At 35.0% G+C, this 22,830-nt stretch overlaps 4 protein-coding genes, 1 long non-coding RNA gene, 2 other non-coding genes and 1 pseudogene across 8 annotated transcripts; 5 read left to right on the top strand and 3 right to left on the bottom strand.

Moving 5' to 3' along the window:
- Window positions 1-133: 133 nt before the first annotated feature.
- Window positions 134-3,024, bottom strand: LOC118047118 (early nodulin-like protein 18). Of its 2 annotated transcripts, none has more exons than XM_035056313.2 (2): window positions 2,640-3,024; window positions 134-751 (listed from the first exon to the last, which is right to left on the bottom strand). In XM_035056313.2, the coding sequence occupies exons 1-2, from the start codon at window positions 2,848-2,850 to the stop codon at window positions 270-272; spliced, it is 693 nt and encodes a 230-aa protein (XP_034912204.1). In that variant the 5' UTR covers window positions 2,851-3,024; the 3' UTR covers window positions 134-269. The 2 variants fall into 2 exon arrangements, with proteins under 2 accessions (XP_034912204.1, XP_034912203.1); XM_035056312.2 differs by lacking the exon at window positions 2,640-3,024 and adding an exon at window positions 1,482-1,695.
- On the top strand, window positions 1,643-2,985 carry LOC140955870 (uncharacterized). Its single transcript, XR_012170575.1, has 3 exons — window positions 1,643-1,780; window positions 1,888-2,036; window positions 2,463-2,985. It is a non-coding gene; the product is annotated as an uncharacterized lncRNA (long non-coding RNA).
- A 3,132-nt stretch (window positions 3,025-6,156) lies between the features above and the next one.
- On the top strand, window positions 6,157-6,238 carry LOC118047140 (small nucleolar RNA snoR64a; annotated as a pseudogene).
- A 223-nt stretch (window positions 6,239-6,461) lies between these two features.
- LOC118047135 (small nucleolar RNA snoR20a) lies at window positions 6,462-6,549 on the top strand. The gene has a single exon (XR_004687284.1). It is a non-coding gene; the product is annotated as a small nucleolar RNA snoR20a (small nucleolar RNA).
- A 1,642-nt stretch (window positions 6,550-8,191) lies between these two features.
- On the bottom strand, window positions 8,192-9,202 carry LOC140955206 (uncharacterized). The gene has a single exon (XM_073407166.1). It carries the CDS (start codon window positions 9,200-9,202, stop codon window positions 8,192-8,194), a length of 1,011 nt encoding a protein of 336 aa, XP_073263267.1.
- A 511-nt stretch (window positions 9,203-9,713) lies between these two features.
- LOC118047137 (small nucleolar RNA R38) lies at window positions 9,714-9,798 on the top strand. The gene has a single exon (XR_004687286.1). It is a non-coding gene; the product is annotated as a small nucleolar RNA R38 (small nucleolar RNA).
- Window positions 9,799-10,181: 383 nt separating this feature from the next.
- Window positions 10,182-11,433, top strand: LOC118047112 (uncharacterized). Its single transcript, XM_035056305.2, has 2 exons — window positions 10,182-10,688; window positions 10,793-11,433. The coding sequence occupies exons 1-2, from the start codon at window positions 10,368-10,370 to the stop codon at window positions 11,429-11,431; spliced, it is 960 nt and encodes a 319-aa protein (XP_034912196.1). The 5' UTR covers window positions 10,182-10,367; the 3' UTR covers window positions 11,432-11,433.
- Window positions 11,434-17,310: 5,877 nt separating this feature from the next.
- On the bottom strand, window positions 17,311-20,413 carry LOC118047131 (tubulin beta-4 chain). Its single transcript, XM_035056330.2, has 4 exons — window positions 20,257-20,413; window positions 19,466-19,870; window positions 19,099-19,368; window positions 17,311-18,189 (listed from the first exon to the last, which is right to left on the bottom strand). Exons 2-4 carry the CDS (start codon window positions 19,857-19,859, stop codon window positions 17,516-17,518), a joined length of 1,338 nt encoding a protein of 445 aa, XP_034912221.1. The 5' UTR covers window positions 19,860-19,870; window positions 20,257-20,413; the 3' UTR covers window positions 17,311-17,515.
- Between the last annotated feature and the right edge of the window lie 2,417 nt (window positions 20,414-22,830).

Below are 22,830 nucleotides of genomic sequence, written 5' to 3'. Positions count from 1 at the left end.
ATCAATTATTCTTACGATTTATCTCATATTTCTGAAACATAATTGCAAATTTGTTTTCAATACCAATAAGCAAGCGTACTGATAATGATCGGAGTAATATTTGCTGATATATATATATAGTTTCAACCGTTGATGAACACATAAAGCATCACTTCATACCATTTGAATACTCTATTATACAAGAAATCAAGAGCTTCTTTCTATAGATACAAACCCGTCACATCTATGAATTAAGAGATCTTGGGAAGAAAAAAAATAAAAGCAACTCATCAAAACATGTAGAGAATCCCTAACGAAAGCAAGATCCCATTTAGTTTCATGTCTAAATTCTTCACATGCAACGAAATAGATCCAGAATCCTTCTTGACGTCAGTGTCTTGATCGTGAGGGTTATTGAAGTCAAAGGGCACAACCGTATCCGGTGTCGAGCCATAATCGGCAGCATTTGGAGCCGGGGCCTGATCGGACGGATCTTTCAGGCTATCCGGTAGCCCTTTTCCATGAGACACGGTTATTTTGAAATGCTGGCCATTCACACATTGCTCCCCGTCGTAATCCCCAGAGAAGAAAAATGTCGGTCCTTCCTTGAGTAGAGGAACCGCCACCGTGACTGCCTGTGTGAGGGTGTTGGATGGATTGGTGGACGACCACTCCACGGTTTCATTTCCTACAGAATCGTCATAATCACACGACTTGAACGTGGTGAAATTGTATGTTTGAACCACTGAATGATTGCTATCCGTGTTGAAAACTGCATCAGCATAAACAGCACCCATGTTCACAACACGATTAACACCAACATATATCTTATGTGGCCATCTAAAGAAATTAATTAATAATATTGTAAAAAAGAAAAATATATAATGCCATTCGATAATGATCATATCCAAAATATACCAGAAAATCTCAAATCAACATTGAGTAGCTAGAGTGTTGGTAGGGGCAAAATGCTAACAACAATTCAATCATTTAACATTGTAGATTATAATTTAATCGTGTTTTAAAAAAAATGTTTTTTTATTTTAAATTAATTTTTTTGGTATTTTTAAAAAAATTTAATGTTTTAATCTTAAAATATAAAAAAAAATAAATCATTTTAATACATTTATATGCTAACAAAACTAAATACTAGTACAGGGATGTTTGTTGTTTTCGGATTTATATTTCAAAAGAAATAGGATGGATGTTAACTGTTCATTACTAAAAATTAAGGGTATTAAAAAAAACTGATAAATCAAGAAAACTAAACCGAGATTTATTTTGTAAATTTGAGCCGGTTTAGTTCAGTTTTGGATTTATTTTTTTATTCAGTTTTGTTGTTTTTTATGGGTAAAAACTAAACAGAAAATGATGGAATTTCAAGAAATCAGATAGTTTCTCGTTATTTACGAGAAACCCAATCATATCTGGCCAGTTAGAAAGAAAGTGTCGGTTGTTATCTTAAAGGAACTGATAAGCATGTCAGTCAACGATATCCTTACCACAACCTCTGCACATGGGACGCCCTTTTGCTCGCCATTCTCTCCAGGCCATCGTTCCCATGTGAAGACCGTACCTCCAGGCTCCATCTCTCTCTCTCGGCTTGCTTAGATGGCATTGCTTCATGCTTGACTCAAAGAATAAAGGGTTAATGGTGATAAGAGTATTAGTTGGCGGTTCTTTCGGCCACATGTGAGAGAGAAGGCTTGGGATCATGGAAAACCCATGTACCCATCGATTATTTTATCAGAATACTTCTGTCGATGCTTCTTTTTTCCCCTCACGATCTATGCTCATCTTGGTAAAGCATCATCTCATAACCATGTACTTTAAACTTACTAAATCCAGTTGTTAAATGCATCTTATATTCTTTTTCTAACCCTAGCTTCTCCACTCCCATCTATGCAGGATCTATGCTTATCTTGGCGAAGCATCATCTTATGATCATGCACGCAATTCCATTCACCTCCTCAAGACATGGGCTTAGGCTGGAAATCTAGGCTACACTTCCACTCCCTCATGATTCCAAGAAAACAAAACGGCGAAGTATAAGCAAGGTGGATAGAACATGCTAAATGATGTATCTCTATCCCATTTGAATTCAACTAATTGTCTTGGATCAAGAAAGTAAACCAAGGTAGATGTAGCATATTTTAATGTTTTTCCTATCCTATGCCACCTAAATCATGGGTTCATAACTTAAGTACGACTTCAAAAGGAAAATTAAGACTTAGACAAGGTAACACGGGATCAGGAATTTATGGAAGAGTTCAATGTTGTCAAGTTTAGCACAAAGAATCTAATCCAATCCAATATGATCTCCTAATTTTTACTGTGGATTCAGTTATTGAAACAGATGTATATACGCAAAAAAGAAATAATAATTGCAGATCCAAAAGAAGATGCTTTTAAGATTTATTAAGATTTCTTTATAATGGTTGAGACTCGGGACAAATTCCCTCTTTTGATGTGAATTTACTCAGAGCTCGCTGAACTGGGGCATCACTAAAAGAAGAAACTTAAAGTAAAACAACGAGTAGGACGCGAGGAGTGACCACAAACCATAAGAAGAAAGCAGGAAGAGACGAACTATATAAGCAGAAAAATGCAATATTCGGGAGGTTCAAGTTCCAAAACATGTTAATCAATGAAGGACTTACTGAGGAAATCTCCCAAGCTGAAGTTCTTGCCATCAGCCCATTTTTGGTAATTGACATTAGACTTGACGGTGGCGTCGTACCAACCCAAGGAGTCGCCCACCGTGTAGTTCTTGTAAGCATCGACCGGTCCTAAGAAAGATGGAAGAAGGAGAAGAAGACAAGAGAATGAGAGGGAAAGAAGGCATAGTCTGCTGTACCTTCTCTGTTGCATTGTTCCTGGGTTCTGTAGCACTTGGTGGTTGTGCAAAACTGTGTAGCTTCAACCCCTTCTGAGGAATAAAGGAAGGGGAGGGGAGCTGTTATGTTCCAAGCCTTTATACAGTTCTATCCCTTCCTTTCCCTCGAATTACTAATATCGCCTCACTTATATTATTTAGATTCTTTCTTTTGTTTTTGTTTTTGTTTTTAGGTCCTGTTTTCTGCCTTGTTTTGTAGGGAAGGGTTGATCAAAGCTATAGCTAACAATGTTAACTTTTCAGAAGCTATTTATCATGGCACTGTTTTCTATCCACCTGTGAGAATTTTTTATTTTTTAAAAAAAGATTTAAGTTAATGTTTTTTAGTGTTTTTAATTGTTTTAATATGTTGAAGTAAGAAAAAATATTATATTGATATATTTTTTAAAATACTTTTTAAAAATTAAATTATTAAAAAAATAACAATATTTTGATATATTTTGAAAAATATTTTTTTTTATTAATTTAGTTGAATTTACGAAATAATTTCTTTTTATGAGCCGTGAACGTACGTACGTGCACCATCTGATTTCTTTTCACCTTTATCGATAGAGGTAGAAGAGTGATATGGAAGGTAGTGTTGGACCGTCGGTGGGATATGATACAGTTCTTGTTTGTTATTGTGTTGAAACTACGGTTTTAAAAAACATGATTTTTTTTAATTTTAAAATAATATTTTTAATTCGATGATATTAAAAATAAAATAAAATAAAATTATTTTAATATATTTTGACTTTAAAAACAATTAGTAATAGGTCGGTGCTGAACAGACCCGTGGAGGGAGAAGTTTAGGAGCACATGAAATGATGAGCGACAGCTGGGTGGATGATTGCTTCTGCGCCAAAGTAGTAATAGTTATATTATAAGGTGGATGACATGAAGACACCCAATCCATTCTCATTGGTGCGTTCCATTGCATGGAGGTTGTGGCTAATCAATCATTAAGCTGTCATTGGGGGGTAGTTTGTTTAATATGAGATTATTTAAATATTTTATAGAGCTTCACAATTTATATAATCTTCACTCTTCTCTGCTTAAGCTTGGTGCTGGGTTTCAGTGTTGTGTTGGTGGCCGGTTGTAATTATAGTTATCAGACCCACTCGAAAATTGGCTTGAAAATTAACCCGGTTAAGGAGTCAAGTTTTGAGTTACACAAATTGATTCGAGTTAATTCAAATTAACATGGAAAAATTTTAAAAAATATTTAAAATTTTAATATTTCATATGAAAAAATTAAGAAACAATTTATGTGAATATAGACTATACATGTTATAAATAATGAAGTTTACAAAATTATTTTAAAATATTTTACATCGCACATTTAAAAGTTACTTTGCTAATATATTATCATTTTAAGTTGAATATTTTAAATTAAAGTATTTAAATCAAAAATATTTTTTATCCCACATTAAAAAAATATAACTTTTTTCTTGTAAATATAAAAATATATATAAAAAGACTCACGTGATGGTTGTGTAAGTGAACCTTGAACTTAAGATCACTAGGTTATCTTATATAAAAATTGTATACTTTGATTCTGTTACATGTTATATTAATTGAGGTAACAAAGAGCAAACATTAGATATGTTATTAACTAAATGAAAATACTCAAGTGATCAAGAGAGAATTCATCATTTTATTTGAATTAGAAAAAATATCTCGTTTATTCTAAAATACTACTGACTAAGAAATCTTTAGCTAAGATGGATGAGATTTGAAAAGAGTTTCAAATTGTTTTCAAAAGACTAATGTTGTTATGTAAAGAACAGACATGATTTAACATGACAAATATATTTCATGCTTTAATGTTCAATCAAAATATTATTGATGAAATAATATTAACTACACCGAGGGACTAGTTACTGAAAGGTCTAGTCAAACCACTAATAATTTTTCTAATATTTAGGAGATTATGACATATTATTAGATATGCATATGATCTTTAAATATAAATTAATTAATTATTGAATTGATAGTAAATTAAATTATTTAATTTTATTTAATTATAATTATAATTTATATTTAAACCAGTTTAATGGATCACACAAATTAAGAATTATTAGTCAAAAATTAAAATAAAATAATTTAATTATGTATGACTTGATTAAAATATATTTTAGAAATTAAGGATTATAATATAATTAATACATAGATTATAATTAAAAATTTTAATAATGTTAATTTTTAAAATTATCCTGAATTGATATATATATAATATATATATATATATATATATATATTATTTTATATTTGCTAAATTGTTTTTAGATGGTGTTTGGCAATGCTTATGCAGTTGTGGTTGGTTAAAAAGCAGTAAAACACCCGTTTGGTTAATCACAAACCACAGTTTAATTTGACGTGGGTCCCATTAAAAAATCACGTTTCAATTGAAAAAAGTGAAAAGCAGAATGAATTTGCTTTTCATGCGTCTGTACTCTCTCTCATCACCGACAATTTACATTTGCTTTTGCAATTACTTTCCCAACTTCTCTCTGTCGTCCCTCATCAATTTGCTTGTCCCTCATCAATTTGCAAACCATTTTCCAACGGTTACAAACCCACATCACAGATCAATGTTCTGACGAGCTAAAAACCTCCAAAACTTTCCCCAAACTTCGGTTCCTTACCTTCAGTTCCTTACCTCTCTCTCACCACCAAACTTTCCCCTGTAAACAACCTCCAAAACGGTTGCAGATCTGACGAGCTAAACCCAAATTTCCTTCCCCAAACTATTTCTCCTCTCTCTTCTCCTGCTAACCCCGTTTCTATTTTGCCCCAAAACCAACGCCAGAACACTTCTTCCCCTCTGTCCATCAAAACACAAACCGTCACTCGATTGTCCCTCCATTGTTACAATTGCAGAAAAAAAACCAAGAGATACCAGTTAATGTGCGTTCCCCTTGTCAATTTTTTGTTTAACGTGTGTCTCAAAATCTAACGGGTTTCTATTGTTTTTGATTTTGCAGAACACAGCTGCTACACCGTTTTGGGTTTGCAAAAGACAGAGACTGAGGTAAGTTCCTCCCTCATTTCCATCTTCATTTTCAGTTTTTTTAGATGAAGTATTTCATGTTTGTGCTGCTGCATGCTTGATTCCAATTTTTTTTTTTGTAAAATCTTTAAAAAACGGCACAGTAAATGGCTTTCTGAAAAACTCAGCCCTAAACCGCCGTTCACCTTCTCCAAAAACCCCCTCTAATCTTCCCCTCTTCTGATTTTTGCATTGCTTTAACAATTCCTTGAATTTTTATTTTTTTTGAATCTGGAGAGGCAAATGATGAATCTTTTGAATTGTTGAATGCTCAGACTCTTATTTGGGTTTGGGTTCTTATGATTAGATTCTTGAATAGGAAGATCTGATGCTCTCGGCTTTTGTCTTCAAGTCTCGGCTTCAATGGGTTTTTTTTTAATTACTAGCAGCCAATGATGACAATACTATCTTCATGGTTTTTTTTTCAATCTGGAGAGGCAGATGATGACAATACTATCTTCATGAATCTTTTGAATTGTTGAATGCTCTGCCTCTTATTTGGGTTTCGGTTCTTATGATTTGCTTTCATGGGTTTTTTTTATTATTGTGCTGGCAGCCAATGATGACAATACTATTTTCCCTTGAAAGCATGTCTATGGATCTGCCTAACTGTTGAAATGCATGAAGTAGGACGGTCTGAGGCTTGAATGGTTTTAGTTTTTTTTTTTTTGTTTTTCAAGATTTTGTTTTCTATAGCATGATGAGAAAACATAAAAAATAACAGTGTTATTTTGTTTTTCAAGATTTTGTTTTCAGCTGTTTTTTGTATTTCCTATGCTGCTATAGGTTTTTTTTTTTAATTTGTTTGTTGGATGGATGATCGTTGCATTGTAGATGAAAACAGCTGCATTCATAGGTTTAGTGCGTGCATGATGCATATATAAAGATAGGTGTAGATGTAATGGATTTTGTGATTCTGGTCTTTTATAAACTGAGATGAGAATGGCTAAGTTCCTGCAGTATCTGGTCTTCGTACTGTCGGGAGTTAGCAATGCTTTGCTTGTTTACTAGAGCTCTAACTGATGTCTATGAAATCTCAAAGAATAAAATTCAGTAAATGATAACAGCTATTAGTTTCCAGTTCTGTTACTAGTCTAAAGGAACTGCAAAGTGTTTTTTTTTTTTTTTTGATAAAATGTAAGAAGTATATTATATCAAAAAGAGCAAGGCAAGCTTGCAATACAGGCTGGGAACCAGCAGAGTACAGAAAATGTACAAAGGAACACTTAGGGAAAACTTCCCCAATGAAACAGAAACTGAAAATCAGCAAAATACAAGCTGAAAACAGAAAAAGGAATGAGCTCCCAAAAACCAATTGGCTCAAAGCATGAACATCCTCCATGCAGGAAAGCCATCATAAAAGCCAAACACACTCAGCCTTATCAGCCGACCGAGGGAGAAACAGCACTAAACCAATGATGCAAGACAGTGGCAATAATTCAGCCGGACGAACAGCCAACCAGCAACACATTAGCAGGGACGCCATGTAAGAACCCATGCACGGCAGGAATACATGCACGCAAGCTAAGAAATTTCCAAGCCAATGGATCCAGCAGCAATCCCACGGCAAACAATTTTCAACGTGGAGGGAGCCACCAAGAAGATAGGCGAAGCTAAGGGAGGACCAATTGGGAGAGAACACTGCAGCAAGAGAAAAGCAATTAAAGGATTGCAGTCATAAATGAGATAGCTGCCTAGAAACCAATGGCAACCCAGCACCGAGACCGCCTGCAGCTATTGGAGCAGGAACAAACCGGCCAATGAGCTAAATGCACTGCAATGAACTGCAAAAAAGAATTGAAGAGCCACCCGGAGGCTATCCAACCAATCGAAGACAGCCACCCATCACAGGACCAGCCATGAGAAGCAGCCAAAAGAACGCAGCCAACCTTGAATGAATCCATGCAGGGACCCCGCGGGAGCAGTATGACAAAGACACCCACCCAAGAACAAGCCTAACATATTAATTCTTTAGCCTGCCGACCATATAGACAGCGAAGTTGCATCATCACAATGAAGAAAGCAAAGGCCTTCATCATAACAAGGGAGGCCAATCAGATCCTCACACCCATCCAGATTAAATCCATGTTTGCATGAACCATGCACTCGCCAGATGAACCCTTAACAAAAATTTTCAATGAAAAACTCGCTTGGACCCACCCGTGCAATTCCCATGCAGCAGCAACTCCCAAACCAGCCACGGGAAAATGAGCAAAAATAATTCTGCCTCTTCCTAGTGATCCCAGTGGACTACTTCAACCAGAACCCAACAACCCCGCGAGGAGCTATTGAATCGGAAACAACTGGAGGCGGTCCTTATCATGGAAATAAAACACGGTATAAAACAAAATTTGGAACCTCCTGAACATGGCTTCAACTTCTCTGGATTTGGCATTAAAAATCCGCTTGTTTCTTTCTTCCCAGATAAGATATACAGTGATACCCAAGGACACCCTACGCATCCGTGAGACAAGATTAGACCTCTTGGGATATAGCCCCCGAATTGCACTGGAGATGGACGACATCCTCCTGCCAATGTGAAGCCAATCTTTTATCCTGTCCCACAACCTGCCCGTCCAGTTACATGCGAAGAACAAATGAGCATGGGACTCGGCTTCACACCTACAGAAGGCACAGGAGGGATCAGACGGGATGAACCACAACCTGTCTCGAGTTTTAAGCTTGCCCAGGGTCGCCAGCCATAATATAAAGCTGTATTTTGGAAGCGACCACCGCTCCCAGACAACCCGTCCCCATGGGACCGTTGGACCAGACGGCCTGAAGAAATCATATGCATGGGCAAGAAAAGGACCTGTAGAATTAGACCAGTTTCTCATCATAGAGACACTCTCCACCTCTGAGCCCCCACAATGTTGAGAGATGACCTCCCTAACCGTGATGATGGCTTTCCACAAGGGGGACGAGGAGTGATGCGCCTGGACCGACCAGACGGAGTCACTGCTCAAATAAAAATGGTGAATCCAACGAATCCAAACCGAGTCCGATTTAAGATGAATATTCCATAGCTGCTTGCTAAGAAAACTACGGTTACGGGCTTGGAGATCAAACAAACCCAGACCACCCTCATTTGTAGGGAAACAGACATTCTTCCAGGCGACAATGGCGGAGGAACCCCGGCAGGCATCGCCAGTCCAGAGGAAATTCCTGCAAATACTGATAATTTGTTTCAACACACTAGCAGGGACAGGAAAGATATTTAACCAGAACTGGACCTTCCCAAATAAAACCGATCGGAGGAGCTCCAATCTTCCTGCATAAGTAAGATATCTACCCATCCAGCCTTGGATTGACGAGTGCAGGTCTTGCAGAAGCGGGGTGAATTGGCTAGCAAGCAGCCTGTGCGGGCTAAGTGGGACTCCAAGGTATGTAAAAGGAAACTGCCCTTCGCTGACTGCAAAGTGTTTTTGCTGGAATTACTTGATGCTCACAGTTTCTTGTTTGGTATTTGCAGCTTCAATTTATCCGGCATGTCTCAGGCAACTACAGTTTGAAAAAGAAGCGTTCATTGAAAAAGATTGCTGGGTCAGAATCATCAAAAATGTAAGGATCTGCGCCTGACCATATCTTTGATTTCTTTAGATATTATCATTGTGTCAAGTATTTTGTTTCAGTTTACTTACTAGCTCTCAGTCACAGATAAACATGCTTGCTTGCCAACATAGACAAGTTTGTCATTTCTTAAGCCATGTTGAACTAGTTGGTCTCTCCATTTTACCTTTGCAATTTTGCATAAACAAACACATGTTTTTGTCTTCGAAGGCTAAAAAATGGCTCTGAAGTCTACTGTTTTGTGCATGATGAGAAACATAAAAAATAACAGTTATCCATGGCTGATGCATTAGTGCTGATTATTGTTGAATCTGAAACTGTAGAGTTCTTTACAAGCTTTTTTTATAATTTGTTGTAATCCCATGAGTGGTCTGATTAACTGGGAAAAAAAGTAATTCTATGTGTGTTTGCTTGATTCCTTTACGTTAGCCAGCAGATGAGTTTTTATCATACTTTCTTTTTCGCAAAACTTCCCATGTAATGCTGAACTTTAGATTTACAGATCTCAATTGTTTTGAATTTAGCAAAATTTAATTGCTTCTATATACTGCTTGTCTGTTGTTCTTTGTTTATGTACTTTAGCAAATATATTCTGTTCTATTTTTTTTCCCTCTGTTTTTGTCAAAATAACAGCATGATGGCAATGAAGTGTTGCTTGATAATTCAAATTTTTTATCATGGCTGAAACTGAGTTTTCTGAGCAGTTAAAAATTAATGGGTTGCAATTAACATTTCATTACAAATGAACGTGAACATTCCCATTCAAATACATGTATGTGCTGAACATTTACTGTTATATTATTGTTATAGTCCACGGTTTATGTATGTGCCACTATTTATTTGATATCATTTATTGATTTCAAAATTTTTTTAAATGTGTTAAAAGATATCATGGAAGGTCTTGAATCTTTTGATAAGGCTGCTTGGACAAAAGACATGTTGCATATATTTTGTGATATATGCATTAAGGCAATTGATATGGGAATGAGACCTAATACTCATTTCGATAAAACGGGGTGGAAATTTCTTATAACATCATTCAAAGAACAAACTGGGCATTCATTCACTAAAACACAATTGAAAAACAAATGGGATGGATGCAAAAAGGATTGGAGGATATGGAATAAGCTGGTTTCAGAAACCGGTGTTGGCTGGAATAGTGAAATAGGCACAATTGCAGCTAGCGATGAGTGGTGGAAACAAAAAATTCAGGTACATTCCTTGTCATCCTAACAATTTCTTTTATTATTGTCAAATTCCATCCCTAAAATTTTACTAGTATTGATCCTTCATTACTTGATTTAATTTATACGCAGGAAATTAGAGGAGCCAAAAAATTCAGACATGTCGGTATTGAGCCATCTTTGAAGAATAAATTTGACCGAATGTATTCCAACATTGTCGCAACTGGAGCGTTTGCATGGGCTCCTTCATCAGGTGTACCTGTCGGCAGTGGTGTTGATCCTGGTACAAGCAATGCCGACATTGTTGATGATGGTTTGGAAGAGGGCAGCGGTGATTCGGAGGAAGATGTCAATCCAGATTTCCAGACTGACATGGCTCGAATGGTTGGAGAGATAAATATGTCAACCAGCAGCAATACAAAAAGCAGCAGCAAAAGAAAAGGACGAGATCATGCCGATGTGCGATGTAGAAAGAAGAAAACATCTGGAATTGGTGTTCAGCTGATGACAAGGTGCAATCATCTTCTTGAGAGTATGTCGACTAAGAGTGATTCGACGTCGATTAATTTGGATCGCGAAGGCTGTAGCATCCCCGAGGTGATAGCTGAGCTGCACTCAATTCCTGGAGTTTCAATTGAAGATGACTTCCACGACTTCGCTACGGAGTTTCTCATTTCAAGAAGGAAAAGAGAAATGTGGGCCAGTATGGGCGATAAGCAACAGAAGTTGAGATGGTTACAGCGAATGTATGCACGAACTAAACGTGCTTAGCTGACATGGTATGATTTAAGTAGCTTAAATGTTAATCAATTAAAGTATGTTCAAGTGCTTACGATATTTATACATGTTTATTTTTTTGTTGCAGAGTTATGGGATGACGGTTTTTAAAAGAGTAGTTTCCATTTGCCGAAGTTTGTTCGAGGCATTGTATTATTCCACATTTGATTTTAAGGCATATGAGCATATGCGTTTGCGGTAATTTATGTACTTTTATATTTATTAAACTGCTTTGCGGGAGTAAACAAACTTGTATGAGAAATTGGTGGTTGTAATGTTGTATTTTATTTACGAATTACAATGTTCAATGGTTAATGTTAAATGGTTGACCCTTTAATGGAATTGGTTGTTAATTTACATGAAATGGTTGTTCAAAATTACCTTAACTGTTTTGTTAACTGTATATTTTTATTTGCTGCCGTGAGGTCTGCTGGGAATAATACTACATGCTGTTGTGTTTCTTTCCTTAGCTGTAATTTTTTCAATTGGTTAGCTACTGTGAGATTGACATGCTGCTGGTCATTCCATCCTTGGCTGTATTTTTTTTTCCATTAGGTAGCTAGCTAGATGCTCATGTATGTCATGTGCTGAATTTTTAACTTGGTGTTAAATATTACCAATCAAGGGCCTCCTGTTTCATACAAGTTTAGTGAAAATGATGATGTGCTTGCTTATTTAGTAAGCAATTGCATTTAAGATTCAGTTTATGCATCCCTGGGGAAGTCACTGATAAAATCTTAAATGTTTGTTGGTTAAAATATTTTCTTAACATGTAGGTTTGAACTCATATGGCTGGGAAACAACACAGATGGAATGGCCTTGATTACTTATTTTTGAAGTGCGACTTTTGATCTAGATATTTCTATTCGAGCACCTTTTTGTTGTGCTTTACATACATTATCAGCTTCTGTTGCAGCTGTTTACTTAACCTTGGCATATTCTACAACTAAGAGTTTGATTGGTCAAATGAAAAGTTGCTTACATTGATTAATCACCATTCAGAACAAGTTTTGTGTAATTAGAATCATTGGATGCATACTGTTTTTTTGTCACAGCCTGAAATTCAATTGGTTTCATCTGTATGTCAAAACTCCAAAACATCATTTACCCAGATTGATTTTTCAAGCTATGTGGTGAAATCACAGTACTGTAACGATATCATGCCTCAATTGAAGTTTGTTATGACTAGCTCCAGTGCAAGTTGAAATTCAACTCTCTGTTTTTGTTGCCTTAACTATTCTGTGTTTTCGTACTGATGCTTTGCTTTGATGTTGTTTCTTACTTTTCTTTGTTGCTGGTCATCCTACTGCTTCAGAAACTTGGAACTCTGTTTTTATTGGAAATGACATCCTGATGTGTTTCTTTCATTTACTAGAATTTAGCTACTTGTGAGGTCTGAAAAAGCAAGCTCTTTTGCAGTCACTGTTTGTGTTTTTTCATTGTTGCCGTGAGGTGATGGGACAAATGTTGATGCTGTTTCTTACTTTTCTTTGTTGCTGGTCATCCTACTGCTTCAGAAACTTGGAACACTGTTTTTATTGGAAATGACATGCTGCTGTGTTTCTTTCATTTACTGGAATTTAGCTACTTGTGAGGTCTGAAAAAGCAACCTCTTTTGCAGTTACTGTTTGTGTTTTTTTCATTGTTGCTGTGAGGTGATGGGACAAATGTTGATGTTGTTTCATACTTTTCTTGGTTGCTGGTCGTCCTACTGCTTCAGAAACGTGGAACTCAGTTTTTATTGGAAATGAATGGCAGGATGGTGTACATATATGAGATGTGAACTCTGTTTTTGGCAGGATAGTGTACATATATGAGCTGTGAACTTTGTTTTTTGCAGGATGGTGTACATATATGAGCTGTAAAAGTAACATTATATGCTACTTTTACAGCACATGCATACATGTGAATGAATGTACTTATGTTGAAAGATGAAAAATTGTAAAATAGACGTAAAGAGCATTGAAATTTTCTATATAAAGAGGAATGTTTGCATTATATTTTTCAATGAAATAGCTTTCTTCATAACAAGCTTCAAAAAACCTCTCAATTGCACCAAATACAAGCAAGTAGAATACTTCTTTTTTGTTGGCTTTACAGGTATGGAAAAAACTTATGTTGAACTAACTTTTTGATAGTTTTTTTATTGAATGATATTTAATTATTTAAATTTTTTTTTATTAACAACATATAATTTTTTTTCTTTTTTACATGTAAATGAAGTTATGGCTGATCCACGATTTAATGACATATTGAATGAAGATTTCGATTGTAATTATGATACTATAATGAACCGCATTGTAGATCAAATTAATTATCCTTGTGAAGGTAGTGGTGCCTCAGTTGATGGTGCTGGAGATGACAGTAATGGAAACGATTCCGACGATAGTAGTGGCAGTGGCAGTGGCAGTGGCAGTGGCAGTGACAGTGATGGTGACGATGCATTTATTATAAGGAGGCATCTTGATAGGAAAAAATTAATTATTTGCGTAGCTGGAGCTATAAATTATTATTATAATAATTATATGTTTAAAGAACCATGTATGGTTTCATATAACACAGGGATGCGTTGGTTGACGGATGTTTTAAAAGGGCATTGGAAACGAAGTGTTAACATGTTCAGGATGGACGCAACCACTTTTTTTAGTTTGTGCACCGACTTGGAAACGTGCTATGGCTTAAAACCGTCAAGAAGAATGAGCGTTATTGAAAAGGTAGCAATGTTTCTATTTACAATAGCAGTTGGGGCGTCAAATAGACAAGTGCAGGAAAGATTCCAACATTCAGGTGAAACTGTTAGTCGATGTTTTAAAGAAGTGCTTAAATCATTACGTTTGTTTGCTGTGGAAATCATAAAACCAGTAGATCCACAATTTACGTGCACACCAAGAGAAATTGCTATGAATCCAAGATTTATGCCACATTTCAAGGTAAGATTAATTTTTTTATATATATAATTAAGTAGTTTAATTAAGTTGTTCAGAGGAGTATGAAATATATTATAAAAGTTTATATAAGTACTATAAATGTTTTTGTGGCATGTAGAATTGTGTCGGTGCAATTGATGGAACACATGTTCGTGCCTGCGTACCAGCTGCAAATCAAATTCCATTTATTGGAAGAAAAGGTGTACCAACACAAAATGTAATGGCCGCTTGTAGTTTCGACATGCAATTCATGTTCGTGTGGGCAGGATGGGAAGGCAGTGCACACGATACTCGTATTTTTTTGGAGGCTATTGACAATAGCAATATCAACTTTCCAAAACCTCCAGAAGGTTGTGATTTTGACTAAATTGAAGATTGGGTAATTGAAGGAATATAATTATTTTTTTAAGTTTTGTTTAAAATTACAATGTTATTTTTTTCAGGAAAATACTATTTGGTTGATGCTGGATATCCCAACGAGTATGGATATTTGGGTCCCTACAAAGGCGAGAGGTATCACTTCCAAGAATTTAGACGTCGTGGATAACCAAGTGGTCGGAAAGAAGTGTTTAATCGTGCACATTCGTCATTACGTAACGTAATCGAACGTTCTTTTGGGGTATGGAAACAGAGGTGGAAAATTTTGCAAAACATGCCTGCTTATCCATACAAAACACAAGTTGAGATTGTAGTTGCATCAATGGCGCTACATAATTATATTAGAAGGAGATCGCAAGATGATGCAGTTTTTTCGGAGTATGATCGCAACCCCAATTTGATTCCAGATGACTTTTTGCCTGATACTGTTCAGGCTTCGGCCGTTCAAGGCTCACAGAGGCCTTCACGTATGGATTTTGTACGCGATGGAATTGCAAATAGTTTGATGGAACAATAAAAGAGTACATTAATGTATAACGATTTTTCATTTTGTTATGTAATCATAATTACAAAACACCTATGTTTTGGAATTATATATATGTGTCTATATATATGTCCTTTTAATTAATTCCAATCAAAATCCTTTTAATTAATTCCAATCAAATATTTAATTCCAATCAAATATAAAACACAAACCATAATAAATTTTTTTTTTTTTTTTAACCACAGTTTTTACCAAACACAAAATTGCTTTTTTTCCACCACAATTGTTGAACCACAGTTTTGTAACCAAACACCAAAAACTGCTTTTTTTAAAACCACAACTTCAACCACAGTTTTAACCAAACACCAATTTTTTAAAAAATCAACATCACAAAAAGTACTTTTTAAGAAACTACTTTTTACAAACCGCAACCACAAAAGCTACCACAATACCAAACACACCCTTAATCTAACCGAAAACAGAGTGTGGGCCAAAAAATAATAATTATAATCCAGATGAAGTGTAGCATTGTTGGATTCACAGCGAAGCAAGGTTGCCCAATATTTATGTCACGTATTTCTTAGCTTTTTTTTTTTTTTTGGTTACAAAAAGCAGGTCGAAAAGATGAGATAAAAGGGCACTTATTATTAATTTGTTTCTAGTAGATACGAGGCTGCTTGAAGTTTATTTGTGTGGTTTTTGGCACTGTGATTAAACTGTACTTTAAAAGTTTTTTTTTAATTTATTATAATTTAAAATTATTATTTTTTGTGTATTTTTTTTATTTTAACATGCTGATATTAAATATATTTTCAAATAAAATATATTTACAATCCTAAAATTCACTAAATTCTTAGAATTTCGAGAGAGTTGAAGCATTCATTAAAAACAATTGACACTCGATTGTAAAAGGCATTGAAGTTCAAACACTTAAACGCGTACCATCTTCAACTTATTTTCAAGTTTTTATACCTTTTTTCTTACTCAAATCAAAGATATAATAAAATCCAGTAATTACATACGCTAATACCACAAACTTAAGTTGCACTCTTTTATGACATATACTAATTATTTAACCAGTGTCATATCAGGTTGGATATTTAAAAAAATAAATATGTAGATTTTTTGTTTTATCTATGTTGAATTTCTTTTCTTTTTAAGCCTAGAATCAAAGTTTATTTTGTTGAAAAATAATTGAGTCATTTTATTTTGATTGAAGAATCATATTTATAGATATATCTAAATCAAGATAGTGATTGAAATATTAAAAATCTTATTGTAAATATTGTAATTGCACCAAGTGAAGAGCAGTAAAATCTTAAGAGTAAAGATTTATCTTTACCAACAACAAAAATTTTGTTATTTTCAAGTGTTTCAAAAAATAAATATATTTTTTATTTTAATTTAAACATAAAAATGTTATTATTATGTTTGTATTCAAAACATGAGTTTTTTATTTTGTGTGCTTATAGAATTAAATTTATATAAATTCTAAATTTTTTTTGAATATTTTTTATGTTTTGAATGTTTTTATTATGATAAGTTGTACATCCTTATTTAGCGATCTAATAAAACTCTGAAAAACAGTTAATGTTCTTGTTAATTTTGGTATAGAATAAGGAAAAAGAGTATCCTATTTCACTAAAACTCCTAATTTTATCATGAAGTTCCTTGTAAAGATCACAAGCATGCGGGAGAATTTATGGTGCGTAGTTAGTTCTTGTTTTATTACCAAGGACAGAATATCTAATTTGATTAGATAATGTTTCTATCTTTTTCTCACATTGAGAAAAACTTCGGCGAAAAGATTCGTGACAGCATTTCTGTTTTTCAATTTTTCGAGTTCTGCACCCGCCAAGTTTGTTAGTATCCCGTGGGTCGGGACTTGGTTCGGGATCTGAACTCTGCTGGGTTTGGCATTATAAACAGTTGGTAGCAACCCCTAGTTTACCGCTATGCATAAGCAGGGGAGAGAGATAGAAAAACATAAGTAAAAGTAAAAGGATAAAATCTCTGTGGTCTTTTGGGTGATAATCATTCCGTTACTTTTGTGGATGGATATTTTTTATTTTTTAGAGATTGAGTATAGGAATAGGAATAGCATTTAAAGCAAGAATTGAAACATGAACAATACAAAACTTTTCACACCAGCAGCCACATGGCTTAATATTTAACTTGTAGAACTGGGAAAGTAAGAATATAGGCAATTTTCCAACCCGGAACTTAAAGCGGTAAAAATGTATGAAAAAAAGCAGCAGCAGAAGATAGACCTTGCACAACTCATTACATCTAGGCAGCCTCTTCCTCCTCCTCATCCTCGTACTCAAGTTCTTCATCAACGGTTGCATCCTGGTACTGCTGATATTCAGACACGAGGTCATTCATGTTGCTTTCAGCCTCGGTGAACTCCATCTCATCCATGCCTTCCCCGGTGTACCAGTGCAAGAAAGCCTTCCTCCTGAACATAGCTGTGAATTGCTCGCTCACACGCCTGAACATCTCCTGGATGGAGGTTGAGTTTCCGATGAAGGTGGATGCCATTGCAAGCCCTATTGGAGGAATATCACACACGCTGGACTTGACATTGTTTGGAATCCACTCAACAAAGTAGGAGGAATTCTTGTTTTGGACATTCATCATTTGTTCATCAACTTCTTTAGTGCTCATCTTGCCCCTGAACATGGCGGAGGCAGTCAGATAGCGACCGTGGCGTGGGTCTGCGGCGCACATCATGTTCTTGGAATCCCACATCTGCTGGGTGAGTTCTGGGACAGTAAGTGACCTGTACTGCTGAGAGCCACGAGAGGTAAGAGGAGCAAATCCAACCATAAAGAAGTGCAGGCGGGGGAAGGGGATAAGGTTCACAGCAAGCTTCCTAAGATCAGAATTGAGCTGGCCAGGGAACCTGAGGCAGCAGGTAACCCCACTCATTGTTGCAGAGATCAGATGGTTCAGGTCACCAACTGTCACAAAAATCAATAACTCAATGTTAATCCAGCATTTAAATCATTGTTGGGACGCATAAAGGATGCAAAGACAAACAGTTGAAAAACACAAACAATCCTCATGTCAAAAGACGCCACAGGGAAAAAAAAAAAAAAAACAGAGCTAGTGGTGAACAAACAAACAAATTCCCATGCATAAAAACCCTAAAACTTCTCTTTTCAAGGTTACATCAGTGTCATAATGTCTTAATCAAATTATCTCAGACTCGGTAATGTCATAAAAAGCTGCCACCTAACATTTGGTGCTTCCACTTATCAACCAAGCAAATGCTTAGCTCCTAGAGAATAACATCAGAGAAGATTCATGTGAGATCCAGCAACATGGAGCCCACATCCCCTCATTCAAGAAGACATGAATTGTAAGATAAAGCTTCCCAGCCGAAAGATATAAAGTAAGCAACTAACATAAATGCGGGAAGCAGTGAACCGCTACAAAACATAAACACAACAGAGACCTGACAAAGGCACGGACAAAAAGTGAAAAATAATGCCGAGCACCAAAGAAAATGAGAAAGTGCCCGTTGCCCAAGATATTGCACCAAGGGCTTGAGAGCAAAGAAAATCAGACAATAAATGATAATACCGGAACTTTAATCGACTTTCTTATTTTCACTGCTTAAATAACATACACATTTCACATAATCAGATAACAAAACCCCACCCCCAAACCCTTGGCCAGGAGATCATATTGACATAGAATCCAAACTTCCATTACGAGTTACTTGACAATAATCTAATCGTGCATGTTTCCTCAACAAGCATAATACTTAACTTGTGCAAAAGTTTTCAGAAAATCCAATAACAACCTTTTTCACAGAAAAAAGAGTATAAACAATATCTTTAGATAAACGCCAAAGATGCACTTACAGCTAGGAGTAGTCAACTTGAGAGTCCTGAAGCAAATATCATACAAGGCCTCATTGTCAAGCACCATACACTCATCAGCGTTCTCAACCAACTGATGAACAGAAAGGGTGGCATTATATGGCTCCACAACAGTATCAGAAACCTTGGGTGATGGAAACACAGAGAAAGTGAGCATCATTCTATCAGGGTATTCCTCTCTGATCTTAGAAATCAAAAGAGTCCCCATCCCAGAACCAGTTCCTCCACCGAGTGAGTGGCAAACTTGAAATCCTACACGTAATAAAGAAAATTCATTAATAATTACTCGAAAATTTTAAAAATCAAATTTGCCGAACAACAACCATTCATCGCACATAACAACACATACCTTGAAGACAGTCACAATTCTCCGCCTCCTTCCTCACAACATCAAGAACCGAATCAATCAACTCCGCACCCTCAGTATAATGACCCTTGGCCCAGTTGTTTCCAGCGCCAGACTGTCCAAACACAAAGTTATCAGGCCTAAAGATCTGGCCATAGGGACCAGTCCTCACACTGTCCATAGTACCAGGCTCAAGATCCATAAGCACAGCGCGAGGGACAAATCGTCCGCACGAGGCCTCATTGTAATAAACATTGACGCGCTCCAATTGAAGGTCAGAGGATCCAGTGTATTTTCCAGTGGGATCAATTCCATGCTCAGCGCAAACAACCTCCCAAAACTTGGAGCCGATTTGGTTACCGCACTGTCCTCCTTGAATGTGAAGGATTTCTCTCATTTTTTATTTCTCTGCAAGTTGAGAAAAACTATGTAAAGCATAAGAGAAATTATAATTTAAAACATGGAGAACAGATCTAAGACGTGAGTAAATTTCACTAGACAATTATATCTTAATAAATAATTAATTAAGTGACTAAATAAAGCTTTTGATCGAAGATTAACAAACAGTCTAAACAGAATAGTTACAGATCCAGCCTGTTTGGCTGCAGAGAAAATGCAAAAAAAAAACAGAAAGTGCAATGAGACTGCATAAACAAAGTAATTCACTCAGAAAAATAAGATTCACTAATTATTCATCAACAAAATAGATATTAACTTGTTTTCTTATGTTTTCTCGGCATCAAGACAGATTCGATGACGGAAGAAGAGATCAGATCTAGAAATCGAAAACTCACCGTTACGAAATCGGTGACCGGATTTAACTATGCGGTGTCTCCGGCGAGGTTTTCAGAGATCGAGCGTGAGAGAGGCTCGATCAAAGGGAGTGAGGGAGGAGGGAAGTAATAATTTGGTTTGAAAATGGAGTGAATGAGTTGTTATATAAAGGGGGAAAATAGGGGTAGAGTTGTGTGGATCGGACGGCTGTCGTGGTTTCCCTCTCCTTTTATTTTAGTCCGTTGGATGCCGTTGGATCGTAATGTTCAACGGTGTAGATGTTGGTTTCGAATTGACAGGGCGATGATATTTGATATTTGAAAAATGGATTTAATGGACTGATGACCTATTGAAACGACAGATCTTGTGATTATTCTATTCCTGGGAAAATTACAAACTGGTGTCCCAACTACACGCAGATGATTGCAATTAGGTGCCTAAGCCGCTCTATTTGGGAACAGGATATGAGAAGGCAAGGAGGGAGGATGGAAACAAATAGGAGACACAAATTTGAGGACAGCATTGCTTAATTTTTAATTTTTGAAGACTCAAATGGAATCACATTTGTAAATTGGGAATAGAAAAGTGGTTCTAAATCGTGTTTTTTAAAAAAAATTATTTTTTTATTTAAAAATTTAATTTTTGTTTTTGAATAGTTTTAATATTTTGATATTAAAAATTAATTTTTAAAAATAAAAAAAATATTATTGTAATTTATTTTTAAGAAAATATATTTTTATAAATAATATATAATGCATTTCTAAAAAGAATTATTAAAGTACGTTTGTTTTTATGTTTTAAAAATGCTTTAGAATATATTAAAAAAATTATTTTTATTTTTATTTTAAATAATTTTTTATGTATTTTATATATTATTAGTACTAATATCAAGAATAAACTTTGAAAATAAAAAATATTATATTATTATATTTAAAAAACATACGTTACAATCACCTGTAACAAACAGGATAAAATTTCAATGATGAGGGTACTATTGCCAATTGCATTGATTAAGAATCACTGTTAAGTTGAAGTAACGGAACGGGATTAGAGGAGAGGAGCATCTTCCTTCAAATGGCAAAAAAGGACAAATAAGAAAAGGTGGGAAAGAGCTTTGCTAGAAGGGCCACATGAGGCGACGATGTCCCCATGTGAACTGTCAGCTACTCTCCTTCTTATCTCTTATGGATTCAACATCATAATCACGGGATCCAGACTCTGTACCTAAAGCAGCTTAATTAACACTCCCTCCCTCCTCCACTAATCCTCGCCATTAATGGCAACTGATTCCTTGCTTAGATTTAGAGCCAAGCATGCTGCCATCGCCTAGGTCCCTGAATGCGAGAGTGATTTTTTATCCAAAAGCAGACTCTCTACAGGGCGGTCCGATGGGGGGGAACGGCGCTGTTTGCCTCCGAGATTGTCTTCTCGCTTCCTTAATTTTAAGACGTTCTCAGGTTCACGTATGAAGGTTTTCTAGTTTAAACGGAAAATATTTTTTAAAAATTATAAAAAAATTAGAAATATCATATTATTTGTTTAATCCTTAAACTTTTAATTATTATATATATTTTGTTATAAATATTTATTTTTAATTTTAACTTTTAAAATTTAATTTTTTTATTAAGTTTGATTTTTATTTGGTTATCATTTTTATATAAATTAAACTTGAAATTGCATAGCCTCCTGGGTTTATGCACTTTTTTGCCGGCATCCTTCCCGACATTGCGAGAATGAATTAGTCTTAAAAGATGTAGTATGGACTGTGCAATTAGGGGGGGAGGGGGTGTTTATGTTCTTTCTTTGACTAATTTTAAAGAATTCAAATCTTAAATCAGCGCCTCGTTGAAAGGGAATGAGTAATTGGCATCATCCTCTATCTGGATTTCAAAAAATTGGACAGGATTTAGGATACACTAGTTATGTTCTCCGATTTTAACTTTTTATAAAGAGATTGTATATGCAGATTTTTCAATATTTTTTTCTAATTTGAAAAATTCTAAGCTCAAATTAAGAATTTTATGGATACATATAATCAAATAAATCAAGAACTATTTGTACGAATTAATAAATAAATAATAATTAATGATATATAAAAATAAAACTTGAAAAATTAAAAAAACAAGTATAGATCAAGATATTTGATCAGAAAAGACAGGACATTTAACCGGTTGTATTTGCTAGTTTGTTTATTGAAATAATTTTTTTCATTAAACAAGCAACGATAGAAATAAACACACAAATTAAATTGAACGAGATAAATATAAATCAAGATATTTAATCTCGAAAAATAAGATATTTAACTGGTTATGTTTTCTAATTTATTTATTAAAATAATATTTTTATTGAAGTAAACAGTAATAGAAATAGACACACAAATTAAATTGATAAAATAAAATAAAATGAAAAAAAAAACCATTATGCAATGCTACACATATTAGAAATATTATCTAAAAATAATTTTTTATTTTCAAAAATCAAATTTATTTATACAAAAGATAAGAAAAAATTATAGATGAATCAGAAAAAAATTTTGAAATTAAAAGCATAACTAAAAAAATAATTTTCATTTAAAAAAGGTCTTCCATACAAAA

This window comes from Populus alba, chromosome 1 (genome assembly GCF_005239225.2).
Source record: "Populus alba chromosome 1, ASM523922v2, whole genome shotgun sequence".
Classification (NCBI taxonomy): Eukaryota; Viridiplantae; Streptophyta; class Magnoliopsida; order Malpighiales; family Salicaceae; genus Populus; species Populus alba.
The sequence above is the reverse complement of the archived record's forward strand: the minus strand, read 5'-3'. Positions and strand labels throughout refer to the sequence as shown.

Bases quoted from the DNA above. Each gene is read 5' to 3' on its own strand.
- LOC118047118 (XM_035056312.2), bottom strand. From the start codon at position 1,695: ATGATCCCAAGCCTTCTCTCTCACATGTGGCCGAAAGAACCGCCAACT. The intron at 752-1,481 runs GTAAGGATATCG...ATGCTGATGCAG, and splicing joins TCCCATGTGCAGAGGTTGTG to TTTTCAACACGGATAGCAAT.
- LOC140955206 (XM_073407166.1), bottom strand. From the start codon at position 9,202: ATGGGTAGATATCTTACTTATGCAGGAAGATTGGAGCTCCTCCGATCG.
- LOC118047112 (XM_035056305.2), top strand. From the start codon at position 10,368: ATGGAAGGTCTTGAATCTTTTGATAAGGCTGCTTGGACAAAAGACATG. The intron at 10,689-10,792 runs GTACATTCCTTG...ATTTATACGCAG, and splicing joins GGTGGAAACAAAAAATTCAG to GAAATTAGAGGAGCCAAAAA.
- LOC118047131 (XM_035056330.2), bottom strand. From the start codon at position 19,859: ATGAGAGAAATCCTTCACATTCAAGGAGGACAGTGCGGTAACCAAATC. The intron at 19,369-19,465 runs GTATGTGTTGTT...TATTACGTGTAG, and splicing joins GAATTGTGACTGTCTTCAAG to GATTTCAAGTTTGCCACTCA. The intron at 18,190-19,098 runs GTAAGTGCATCT...TTTTTGTGACAG, and splicing joins CAAGTTGACTACTCCTAGCT to TTGGTGACCTGAACCATCTG.